Source organism: Neopelma chrysocephalum, unplaced genomic scaffold (assembly GCF_003984885.1).
Source record: "Neopelma chrysocephalum unplaced genomic scaffold, ASM398488v2 Primary Assembly neopelma1_366, whole genome shotgun sequence".
Taxonomy (NCBI): domain Eukaryota; kingdom Metazoa; phylum Chordata; class Aves; order Passeriformes; family Pipridae; genus Neopelma; species Neopelma chrysocephalum.
The window spans coordinates 483,807-495,256 of NW_020898030.1; the positions used below are offsets into that span (position 1 = coordinate 483,807).

General features: G+C 55.8%; 1 protein-coding gene across 1 annotated transcript; it reads right to left on the reverse strand.

Moving 5' to 3' along the window:
• Positions 1 to 1,215: 1,215 nt before the first annotated feature.
• Positions 1,216 to 5,814, reverse strand: TNNI1 (troponin I1, slow skeletal type). Its single transcript, XM_027706249.1, has 7 exons — positions 5,758 to 5,814; positions 4,918 to 4,959; positions 4,201 to 4,332; positions 4,024 to 4,113; positions 3,370 to 3,546; positions 1,924 to 2,034; positions 1,216 to 1,598 (listed from the first exon to the last, which is right to left on the reverse strand). Exons 3-6 carry the CDS (start codon positions 4,324 to 4,326, stop codon positions 1,927 to 1,929), a joined length of 501 nt encoding a protein of 166 aa, XP_027562050.1. The 5' UTR covers positions 4,327 to 4,332; positions 4,918 to 4,959; positions 5,758 to 5,814; the 3' UTR covers positions 1,216 to 1,598; positions 1,924 to 1,926.
• Between the last annotated feature and the right edge of the window lie 5,636 nt (positions 5,815 to 11,450).

Genomic DNA, 11,450 nt, shown 5'->3' on the forward strand with positions numbered 1-11,450 from the left:
GCTGGTGTTGTGGCAGCCCGAGTGCCAATGACCATGCTGGAAAGAAGGGTTCCCATCAGTCACCACCTACCCTCACCCTCTTTGTCCAGGGACAAAAGTGAGCAGTTCAGCTCAGTATCCCTGAACTGGCCAAAGGAGGGGATGTGATGCTCAGAGCAATCCAGCTTCCAAACCCAAACCCACCTTTCCTTGCTTGCACTGTCAGCCACGAGTCTGCTGTGGAGAGTCCTGCAGGAGCCATCTGCATGGGGACATCCTTTTCTATCCCTAAGGAATTTAATGTTTCCCTGGGAAGATTGAGTTCCTTGGAAGCCACACACTTTTTGATGCTGTTTCCTTCCAGCCATCTAGAGACCTGTACTTAGCTCCCAATTTATTGCATTTTCTGCACTTTACAAGCTCACTACAAAGGGATGGGGTGTGCTGCAACACACCCACAGTGTGATGTGGGTTTGAAACCATGGATGCTGTAATTCCTCTGGATACGTTGGGAACATGGACAAGGCACTGCTACACACACCAAAAACAGCACTCTGTGGGGCCTGAGCATCTCCTGCACTGCAACCAGCCAGAAGACCCAATGTGGTGTGAATGCTCACTGATTCACCCCTCCTGCTCTGGGGATGAGCTGACACATTCCCAGCTGCTTTCATTCAACCAGATGCAGTCTGGGGAGCTGTGATACAGGAAATGATGGGGCTGGGGGGGAGCATGAGATTTTTGGCCTGAAAGGTGGATTCGTCTCGTGCTCTCCTGAAACGCTGCTTGAATGAAGCCTTGGAATGGGGCTGCCCCAGTTCCCACAGCTCCCAGACCTGTGATGGGGCAGCTGGTGGGAGAGTTGGTGTCTTGGGGAGCAAGCTCTGAAGGCTTTTCTAAAACCAGAGGAAAGGGGGTTTGGGGGAGCCAGCAGGTAGCTCTTTCACAGACCCCCCAGTTGGTGGTTGGCAGGTTGGGGCATTGCTGGAGCCCAACAAGGGTGGCCCATGCACAGGACCAGGGGGGCTCAGCAGGGATGGTGGGACATGAGGGAGCAGCCTGGGGGCTGGAAGAGATGAGCCCAAAGCCAGTCTGAGCCCAGCATGTGCTGCTGTCCTGCAGGCCAGCACGGGGACAGTGCAGGGGGTCAGGAAAGGACCGGGGTGTCCTCCCCACCGGGCTGTGGAGCAGCCCCTGCCCCTGGCCAGTGTCCCCAGTGATGAGCCCACGCGATGCTCTGCCTGGGACACCGTCCTTTAATACATGTGCAGCCACACAGGGACATCTCAGGCTGCACCTGCCAGAGGATGGGGGAGAGGGAGGACCAGGAGCTATCTCTGAGACCTCTCTGCAGTGGTGGGAGGGGAGGGATGGCCAGTGGGCCCTTGGAGACAGCACGGCCCGTGCAGGTGATACTGGGGAGCTGCTGTGCCAGGGCTGAGCAGGAGCAGGGCTGATGGCAGTGCTGAAAGAAAGAAGCTCAGGTCTCCTTCCCACACAGTTGTCCACATGTTTCAGCTCAGTGGTGAATTCAGGGTAAGGGTGGAAAGAGCACGGAGGGGCAGTGAGGGAAAGGGAGGCAGGCAGCAGGGATGGGGCAGCTCTTCTTCCCGATGCTCCTGTGGGAAAGAAACAGAGCAGTGGGGCAGAAGAGGAGGTTTTGGGCTGCTTTCAGCAGCCTGAAGTCAGTGTCAGCAATGCCTGTGATGCACAGGATGAGTGTGACATGGGCAGCATGGACAAGCTGAGAGAGAAGAGCTGCTGGCAGGGGCCTCGTGGCAGGGATGTGCGGGACAGATACTCATCCCAAGTGTGGGGTGGGACAGGGGGATGTGATGCCTTTCTTTTCCTGTAAGGATGGGGTTGGTTTCTGCATTTCCCTGGCCATGAGCACAGACCAGGATGCTGCAGGGAGCACAGGGGAAAGGAGGAGCAGGGCCCTACCTCTCACTGCCCCGTGGGGGACTTGGCAGCATCGAACATCTTCTTCCTCCCCTCCATCCCCGACATGGCCTCCACGTTCTTGCGCCAGTCGCCCACTTCCACAGGGCGTTCCTGCCGGGAGGGATGCAGGGATGCAGGGATGCAGGGGCTGTGGGATGGGGGGAGCAGCAGCCCCACGCTGTCCCTGCCCCTTGCACAGAGCCCTCAGCCCTGGAGCACAAGGAGCTGGGGGAGGCAGCTGCCCTGTTGCAAAGACCCTCTACCGCAGATCCAGCTCTGCCCTGTGTCCCTGCACGTGGAGCTGACTGGGAAGGTCTGATCTCCATGGGGACATCTGGATTCATGTGGATACTCCCCCCTCAAAGCCTGGCTAAGTTGCATTCATGCACTAGAAGGCACAGAAGTCCCAGAAAAATTTCTTTAGGAGTTGAAAACCAGCACTTGGGACTTTGGATCGACACCAACACACTGGGGCAGAGCTAAACAAACCCAGTTCCTGCCTCGACTTTCCAGCTCCCATAAAACCCACCTCCACCTTCCCCAAGCTTTCAGAGGGGACTGGGATTGCTGCTGTGGCAGTGAGAGCCTGGCAGCCACTTCTAGAGCAGACAGGGGAGGTGATGGCAGCTCTGGGACCACGTGCAGGTGTCTGCTCTGCCAATCCACAGCATCCATAGATTACAAGCTGTGCCCCGACATCATCTCATGGCATCTAAAATAAACCCAGATCCATTCACCACCTGGTGCTATGGGCTGTGAGCACACTTTTCTATCCAAAGGACTGGAAAAGCACTAGACTAGCAACAAGAGGAAAAAAGAAAAGTAGTTGAAAATTGAGATCTCATCCAGTCTGCTGAGCTGGGACCAAAGGGTAAAAGCCCTCTGGGGAGGGTCCCTAGGAAAGCAGCACAACTCTTGCTGTTGGGGCATCTGCACACCCCAGGCAGGTTTGGGCAACCCTCTTCATCACTGGTATTGAGACTTTTCCCTCTCACACCTCTGCCAAGCTGGTGGGAACTCGGCCGTTTGTCTCAGGTCAAGTGTGCTTGCTGGGCTGCTTTGTTTTATCTAATCTGGGTCTGGGAGGTCCCTGGGAGTTTTCTGGATGTTGTTGCTCCCAACAGAGCTCTCCTGGTTCCCTGGAAAATCAAAGACCAAACTCTCTGCACATGCAGCTCAACAGTCGTGCCAAGGGGGCCCAAATGAAAGACACCCATGTGCTCTAGGAAGGAAGAGCACCATGGACATAGCCCCAAATCTCACTTGTTACCATCCCCCTGGCCTGGTCAAACTGCTCCTACGTGATCCTGTGACATCCCATAATGGGCAGTGCCTCACTGTCAGGCTCTTTCTGAGGCTGACAAGGAATGACAAGGGCACCCTGGAGAAGGGCAAGGGCATTCCTAGGAAGTATCTCCATCTCCTGCCTCCAGAAGAGTCACCCACCTTCTCCGTGTCCTCCTTCTTGACAGACTTCAGGTTAGCTCTGAGATCCATGGACACCTTGTGCTTGGAGCCCAGCAGAGCCCTCAGCATGGCATCGGCGGACACACGGACTCGCCGCAGGGGGGGCCGCTTGAACTTCCCTCGGAGATCAAGAACTTTGATTTTCAGATCTTTAATCTGCAGGTCGAGGGAAGGAGGATGAGTGGGAAGTCACTGCATGGCTGCTTTGCACAAAAAGGTGTGTGAAACAGGAGCCTCTGCTGACACTGAGCCCCAGAGGGGTCTGGGCCTCTCCTGCAGCCATGAGGACCGTCCTCACCAAGGGACTGTCCACCCAAGCACAGAGCTGCTGTCATGGCCTCATCCCAGCGGGCTCAGATGGCAGCTGTACCATGAGAAAATCTCAGACCCACACAGGGTGATCTGGAGGGCGAGGAGGTTGCCTGTGGACCCCGTGGACAGTTTGAGTTCCCTTGGGCAGGGATGAACCTTGTGCTGAGCGGTGCCTTGCAGAGCAAACACCAGCTCTTAGATAACCCTGGTGCATGTCCCACATCTGAGCTCAACCCAGTCTCTGTCAGACCCCCATGGAGGCCAGAGCTGCCCCCTGGGAGGGAGTTACTGCAGAGGCAAACAGCCCATCCTGCCTCCTACCTCCCGGGTGTTATGGTTGCACTTCGCCTCAATGTCGTATCTCTCTTCATCCACAATCTCAACCTTCTCATGCAGCTCCCTGCACAGGTCCTGGGGGCCAAGCACAACGAGAGAGCAGTGAGGGAGGCCCCTCCATGCTCCCAAGGAGCTCACTCGACCCTTAGACCTGCGAAATACCTGGAGCTGGCTCAAGGAAAGCCCACTGGTGTGCAGCGGTGTAATGCGCTCCGACAGGTACCTCTCCTTTTCTGACTGCTTGTCCACGATCTCCTGATCCCACTCCTCCTTCGCTTTTGCCAGCATCAAACTCTACGAGCACAAGTCAATGGCAGAAGTGTGAACAGGCTCCTCTGTTCCCCCCCCCGAGCCTACTTGTTCAACATCTGTAGGATGGGACGGTCCCGTCTGCCAAACCTCCTCCCTGCTGTAGCTGTGCCCCAAACACACATCAAAACTTCCCTACACCTTTCGTGTGGGGACCCCAAAGGCAGAGGGAGCAGCAGAAGCCCCTGAGGCTGTGGTCCCGATGGGTGCTGACGTTGGCACTCTCTGTGCTCTGCTTGGGCATTCAATGTTTATCCCATGCCACGTCCCGGGGAGCGCCCAGGCTTACGCTGCAGAGCTGCTGGAGCACCAACACAGGGGCTGTGGCTTCAGAGCTGAAGGTGTCAGAGCCTCTCCCCATCTTAGTGAAGGGGAGGTGAGGGGAGGTTTGTTTGGTGCTTGGACCACAAAGCCCACATGAGTGAGAAGACAAGTGGTGGGATAGGAGCTGCTCCCACGGCCCATATTTGTGCCATTCCTCATCACTGTCCCACCAACCACGCACTCCAACCCCGGCTCCTTTCCCCCAGCAACACAAATCCCGGGGAGTTTCCAGCCCTCAGGACTCACCTTCAACAAGAGTTTGCGTGAGGCTGTGATCTTGGATTTTCTCTAGGGGAAAGGGGAGGAAAAAGAAAACACCCTTTGAAAACAAACTCACAACAAACGCAGAGCAGCATCGAGATCACTCCTGAAGGGAAAGGCACTTACCTCCCTGCAGGCAGGTGAGCAGCCAGGAAGGAGCAATAAGAAACAAGAGGAGAAAACAGGGCATCAGTGAGAGTAAAAAAAAAAAGAGGGAACAGTTAAGGAAAGCATCTTGTGTGATTGCAGTTGGTTCCTTATTTCTGTATCTAATGGTTGCCACCAGCATGTGAGCCAGGTCTGAGATGGTGCTCGCTGGAAATGCAGTGGGAGCTCAGAGCCACTGCTCAGAAAGCCAAAATGCCACTCAGATGCCTCAGGTGAGCTGACAGGGTGCCCATCCTGCCAGTCCCAGCTCAGTCCCTGCAGTTCAGGCCACAACACTCTCATCCACCCTCTCCCTGAGCAGCCAGGGATGTTTGGATCCTGCTCAGGTTTGAAGGGCTGGGGCTTTGAAGGGAGGTTTCTCCCTTCTCTGCACACCAGGGAACATGTTCTATTTGTCCAATGTGCTATGAGGAGCCTCACAGCAAATCAAGTGAGGTGCTGCCCTCCTCAGATCCACATTCTAGGATGCAGGAAAGCTCAAAGGTTTGAGCTGTGACATCGAAATCACTGATAAGTGTTATTTAAAGATAGTTTTTTGCAAGGGGAATGCCACAGTAGTCTTCAGCTGGGGCCAGGCTCCCAGTTGAACCCCTCCAAGCTCAGACTGCACGAGCAGCCTGGAGAGGGTTTAGTGAATCCCAGGGGACCTCGTGCTACTTACGGCTCTGGCATTGCGGCGATGCGCTGCTGCTGTTCGCCTGCCAAAAGAAAAAAAAGAGGGAAGAAGCTGAAACAAACGTGCAAATCCCAAATCCACACAAAGCCGGAAAGCAGCGACAGAACGATCCCGAGGTCCGGTGCTGCCCCGCGCTGTCGGCCGAGGGAAGCGGCTCCGCAGCCTCTACAGCGCCGTGAAACACCGGGACGAGCCGTCTGGCTCCGAGGAAACCTGATTTCATTTCGGGCAAGCTCCAACCTGCCGCCAGCCGGCCCTGCAGGACTCGGGCTCCTGCTCCTCGGGGGTTTTCCCAAGCACGGAGCTGTTCTCCCGCCGGCTGCATCACCCGCCCCTGCTCGGAGCAAGGGGATGGAGGGGAGTGTGGCTGGAAATCTCGGGAGAAATGGGGTGCCCTGGGGCTCCCCGCACTGTGTCGGCTCGGGGAGTCCTGTCCTGCAGTTCCTTGAGGGCAACGGCAGGGATGGGGGAGGCAAAACTCATCTGGGGAGTGATGGAGCAAGGGGCACCACCTCTGCCATGGAGCCAGGCTGGCAAAGCTGGAAGTGCTAAGCCTGGAGAAGAGAAGACTCCTGGGAGACCTTACAGCTCCTTCCAGTGCCTAAAGGGGCTCCAAGAGAACTGGACAGGGACTTTGGACAAGGGATGGAGTGACAGGACAAACAGGAATGGCCTTCCCACTGCCAGAGGGCAGGGTTAGGTGGGACATTGGGAAGAAATTCCTGGCTGTGAGGGTGGGGAGGCCCTGGCACAGGTTGCCCAGAGAAGCTGTGGCTTCCCCTGGATCCCTGGAAGTGTCCAAGGCCAGGTTGGACGGAGCTTGGAGCAACCTGGGATAGTGGAAGGTGTCCCTGCCCATGGCAGGGAGTGGAATGGGATGAGCTTTGAGGTCCCTTCCAACCCAAACCATTCCGGGATTCAGTAAGTCACAGCCCACAGCTGAGGAGGTTCCTTTAGCAGCCCCATCCCTGGTGAAACACTCAGGGTTTCATATTTTATATTTGCTTGGTAATCCCATGCCTTGGCAGCTGCTCCAGACTGTGCTGCCTCCCTCGGTCCCCCAGCCCTGCCACTGGCACTGCCCTCACTTGCCAAGGAACCAGGGCACCGTGTGAGCCCCAGTAACAGAAAAATACGTGGCAAAATGCCAATCATTTTTTATTCTTTTTCCTCTTTCCAACCAGCATATTTTAGATGCCATATTTTAGAAAGAAACAGTATTTTCCAGGGGTCTTTTTAGTCCTTTTCCTTAGAAGTGAAATGGCCACACTGGGATTTTTTTCCCCTGATCATTTTGCATCTCCCTAAATTTGGAAAGTGGTTTAAACCCAAAGATTCCTGCTGGGGGAAAGAAAACGGAACAATTCTGGTCTCAAAATGCTGCTGCCAGGTGTGTGTGCAGCCTGTGCCAAGCAAATTTCAGGGCACCTCCTGGCTCTGTCCACTTGTCCCTGTCTCCTCCCTGCATTCCCTGCAACCTGGCCAGAGCTGTGTCCTGAAGCTCGGGGGGGAAGGGGGGTGAAATGCCATAAAATCCCAGAAAGAATCTCTCCCAGAGCCTCCCAGATCCCTAGATTTACAAGGAAAAATCCCAAGAACAGGAGTTTTTTTGTCCTCAAAGCCACATCAGTCAGAGCCACCTGTTTTGTGCCTTTTGGGAGGTTTTTGGTGCCATGACAAACATCCCAAAGGAAACAACTCAGCACTGGTGCATTGAGCAGGTCGGGTTCCAGCTGCTCCCCCCTGGTTTATTTCAGGGGTGGCAGAAGAGCCTTTGTCTCTCTGGAGGTGACAAGGGCTGAGTGAAGCCTCTCAGTGTCCCCAGTGTTCCCCGTTGGAGCAAAGCCCAGCGTCCCAACGAGGTGGGATCCACACAGCACCTCAGGCTGATGACCTCTATCAAGGTCAGTCAATTTTTAGGGCCAAATAGTTCCAAATTGCCCTCCCAGAGGACAGCCAAGACTGAGCTGTGCTGGTAAGACATCCCCAGCAATCCCCAGTGCCAGGACTTTTGGGATCCAGCTGGATCTGGAGCATCCACAAGAGACTTTGATGGGGATGAGAGGATCTGGACAAGCTAATCCTGCACTGTTTGCACTCACCCAGCCGTGAGTCAAACACAGTCAATCCTGACATCCTCCCCCATCCCAGGAGGCTGGAGACAAACCACAAGCACGCTCCCAGTTAACAGGATGCCGCACTCTGCTCTGCCCCTGAACCTCACACCAGTGAGCAGCCAGACTGGGACACACAGGGAAATGCTCCCCAAAGCAGTCCTGTCTGCCAGTTCTCCGAAAAAAACCAATCAAATATCAGCTCCAAAATATTTCTCCCCATTGCACCGTCACCAGTCCTCTCTCCAAGAGCAGAGGGAATGTCTGATCCACCTCAGAGAGGGGGAGACATTCAGACAAATTCACATCCCTCCCTTCCACTCCACCACGTGCGAGTGCCACGGGTCTCACCTGTGTCACCCCCAGCACACCCAAGGGGCCTCGGGCAGGGGGACACGGGGGCAGTGCCTTACCTGGGGCTGTGCAGGAGGGAGGTGATGCCTGGACCCCAGAGAGCCACACAGTGCAGGGGGCCAGCAGCCGAGGGGGAGTATTGAATCGCAGCCCTGCCTGTAAGTGGTCAGTAAAAATAGCACAAATCCCCTCCTGCTGCAGGCGTTTGCTGCGAGCCCCAGCATTGCTGTGACGTGCTGCACACACCTGGGGCACTGCCTGGGACACAGGGTGACACACACAGCACCCCTGTGTTAGTGCCCGCTGCCTCAGGGCGCCCATGAGCACCCCTTGACTTGGTGAATTCTGGGGCTGTTTGCATGTGGATCATCCCAGAAGGGTTTGGGTTAGAACAGACCTTAAAACTCATCTTGTTCTACCCCCCTTGCCATGGGCAGAGATACCTTCTGCTATCCCATGTTGCTCCAAGTCTTGTTCAACCTGGCCTTGGACACTCCCAGGGATGGGGCAGCCACAGCTTCTCTGGGCAACCTGTGCCAGGGCCTCCCCACCCTCACAGCCAGGAATTCCTTCCCAATATCCCATCTAACCCTGCCCTCTGGCAGTGGGAAACCATTCCCATTTGTCGTGTCACTCCATCCCTTGTCCAGCTCTCTTGGAGCCCCTTTAGGCACCGGAATCCCCCCGGCTTGGGCAGCACTTGCTGCTCACAGGGGTGTTGTGTGTGAACACACAGAGGTTCCAGCTCAGGCTGACTGGGCTGTGATAGTGATGCCCATGTGGATGAGGTGCATCCTCGTGGCACCTCTGCCTTGCTCCTCTCTGATGTGAAACAGCACCAGAGATGCTGCAAAACCCCTGAGTCTTTCTGGGGGAGACAGAACCTATGAGCTGAAACACTGCAGTGCTTTTCCTTTGCAGAAAATCTCTTGATTTTTTTTTCCTTTCTTTTTGTTGTGTTTTTTTTTCCTTTTATTTCTTTTCTTTTTTGCTTTCAGTAGGTCTCTGCTGGGTTGGGGGTGGGGGGTTGTGAGCCTGGGGAGGTGCTGCAGTGTTGACCCCCCCTGAATGATGGGACATACACAGAACGATGTCCCCAGGGCAGCACTGGCCAAGGGACTTCCTGGGAGCCACCAGAGCCACCAGAGAAGAGGATAAACCCCCTCAGCCAGGTTGCTGAGAGGTGATGGGCTAAAACATGGATTTGGGACCAAGGAGCTGTCCCCCTATGGGGATAAGGACCATCCAGTCTCCCTCAGTACAGCCCAGTGGGTTGGGATGCTCAAGCAACTTTGAGCCTCTCACAAGCCCTGAAGTTTTCCCAATGAAATTCCTGAAAAGCAGGGAAAAAGCTGCTGTCTCACCCCCCTGCACCCTACAAAGCCCCTTGCCCAGTGCCCCTGTGGAAGGAGGCTTTGCATGGCAGAGAATCACAGGGCCAGCAACACCTGTTCCCTGTGGTATTTTTAGGGACAAATTTAGGAGCAAACAATTCCCAGCATGGGGCCCAGCAGGGACAATGCCGGGTATGTTAATCCCGGGGCTATTATGGTCACGGAGGGACACACAGCTGCCTGCGTGGGGCAGGTCCCGTGGGGGGGGGGGCAAAGACAGCCCCCCCATCCCACAGAGCCAGGGATGCAGGGCCTCCTTCCCCCTGCCCTGACACCTGGGGGGAGATCGGTGATGGTGACAGTGGCAGTGCCATCCCTGTGTGAATTGCACCAAACAAATCCCAGTGGGCAGGGGGAAACCCCCCTGTGCCCACCCACCTCGGGGACCCCTCCAAGGACCTCTCCCCTTCCCTGGCTCCAAGAGCCAGTGCAGCAGATCTGCTCCAGGCTGCAGAAGAGGAGGAGGGTTTAAACCACCCCGTTAGACCTTTATAAGGCAAAAGCCCCATGGGGCCAGGCCTCCAGCATCTTTCCTCCCAGCTGCCTTGGGATTGTTTTCAGAGCACAGAGGAGCCAAAATTAGCCTGTGACAAAGGCACTGCATTCCCACAGCTCCCGCTGCTCGGGGATGGGATGGGGGCTGCTTCAGATGCCATTTGCTCCAGGCTCAGGTTTCATCCTCTGCTGGGACCTGGAGTGAGGAGGAGGAAAGGGCAGGCGAGGGATGGGGTAGTGGGACCCCTCGACTTGGGGCTTCCCCCTCGGTTTCAAAGCTCCAGCACTGCCATGGGGGACTGCAGCAGGAGAAGAGGCAGAAGTCCGGGATGTCCCATCCCTCCTCCCCAGCTGACATGAGGGGGATGTTTCAGGTCTCCATCTCCAACCCCAGCTCACAAACCACAGTGAGCTGCCTCAAGGTAAGGGGGCTGTTTTGTCAGGTACCACCTGAGGTTGTGCATCACTCTGAGCTTCTGGGGGGTAGGAAGGATCAGGATCTACGGGGCAGAGCAGTGCTGAGCCAAATTCAAAGCAAAGTAATGTCCCTATTACTGAGAGCCACTGATTGAAGTGAAGAGTCCCCATGGGCTGCCACCCATGGGGATGGATGTCAACAGAAAATTCCCAGAGAGCTGTATGGGGAGGTCAGACCCACCCAGGACCAAGTCCCCAGGGACAGCTGTTTGTCCCTAAATGTCCCCATGACCTACAGGTCATCTGTGTTTGGTCTCTTACGAGTGGCCCCCTTGGCATGTGTTTAGATGGATGGGGCAGTTTCTCTCTCCCTCTGGACATACCAAGTCCCTGGAGGGTGTTGGTGATTCCTCATCCTTGGACATCAGCCTCACAAATGTGGCAGAGGCTTCCACGTCTGCCCTCTGACTTTGGGAAAACCACAACGGTCTCTGGCTCCTCAGGGTCTTGGGACTCCAAATTCGAAGGTATCTGACCCATGTGAGCAGTTTAGTTGTCCCACATGAAGCCAATCTGCCTGAAGAAATGGACTTGCAGCAATCTCTTTCCCTCTCTGGAGCCTTCCCATCCCTCCTGCCCTTGCCCTCTCCCAAGCACCGTCCTAGTTTTGACAACCCCGGTGGAATTCGCAAAGACAACAGACTCCCCCGGGGCATCCAGGACAGACTTAGAAACAACAGCTGAGCCTCTGGTGTCCTTTGCGACCCAACCTCCAAACAAGTCCATCCCAACCCTCAGCTGCCAGTCTCAGAGCCAGCCCCCAGTGCCAGGCAGAGGGCAGGAGACCACCGGCTGCCTCAGGGACAGAGGATGCCTCACAGACTCACCGTGGGGGCAGGA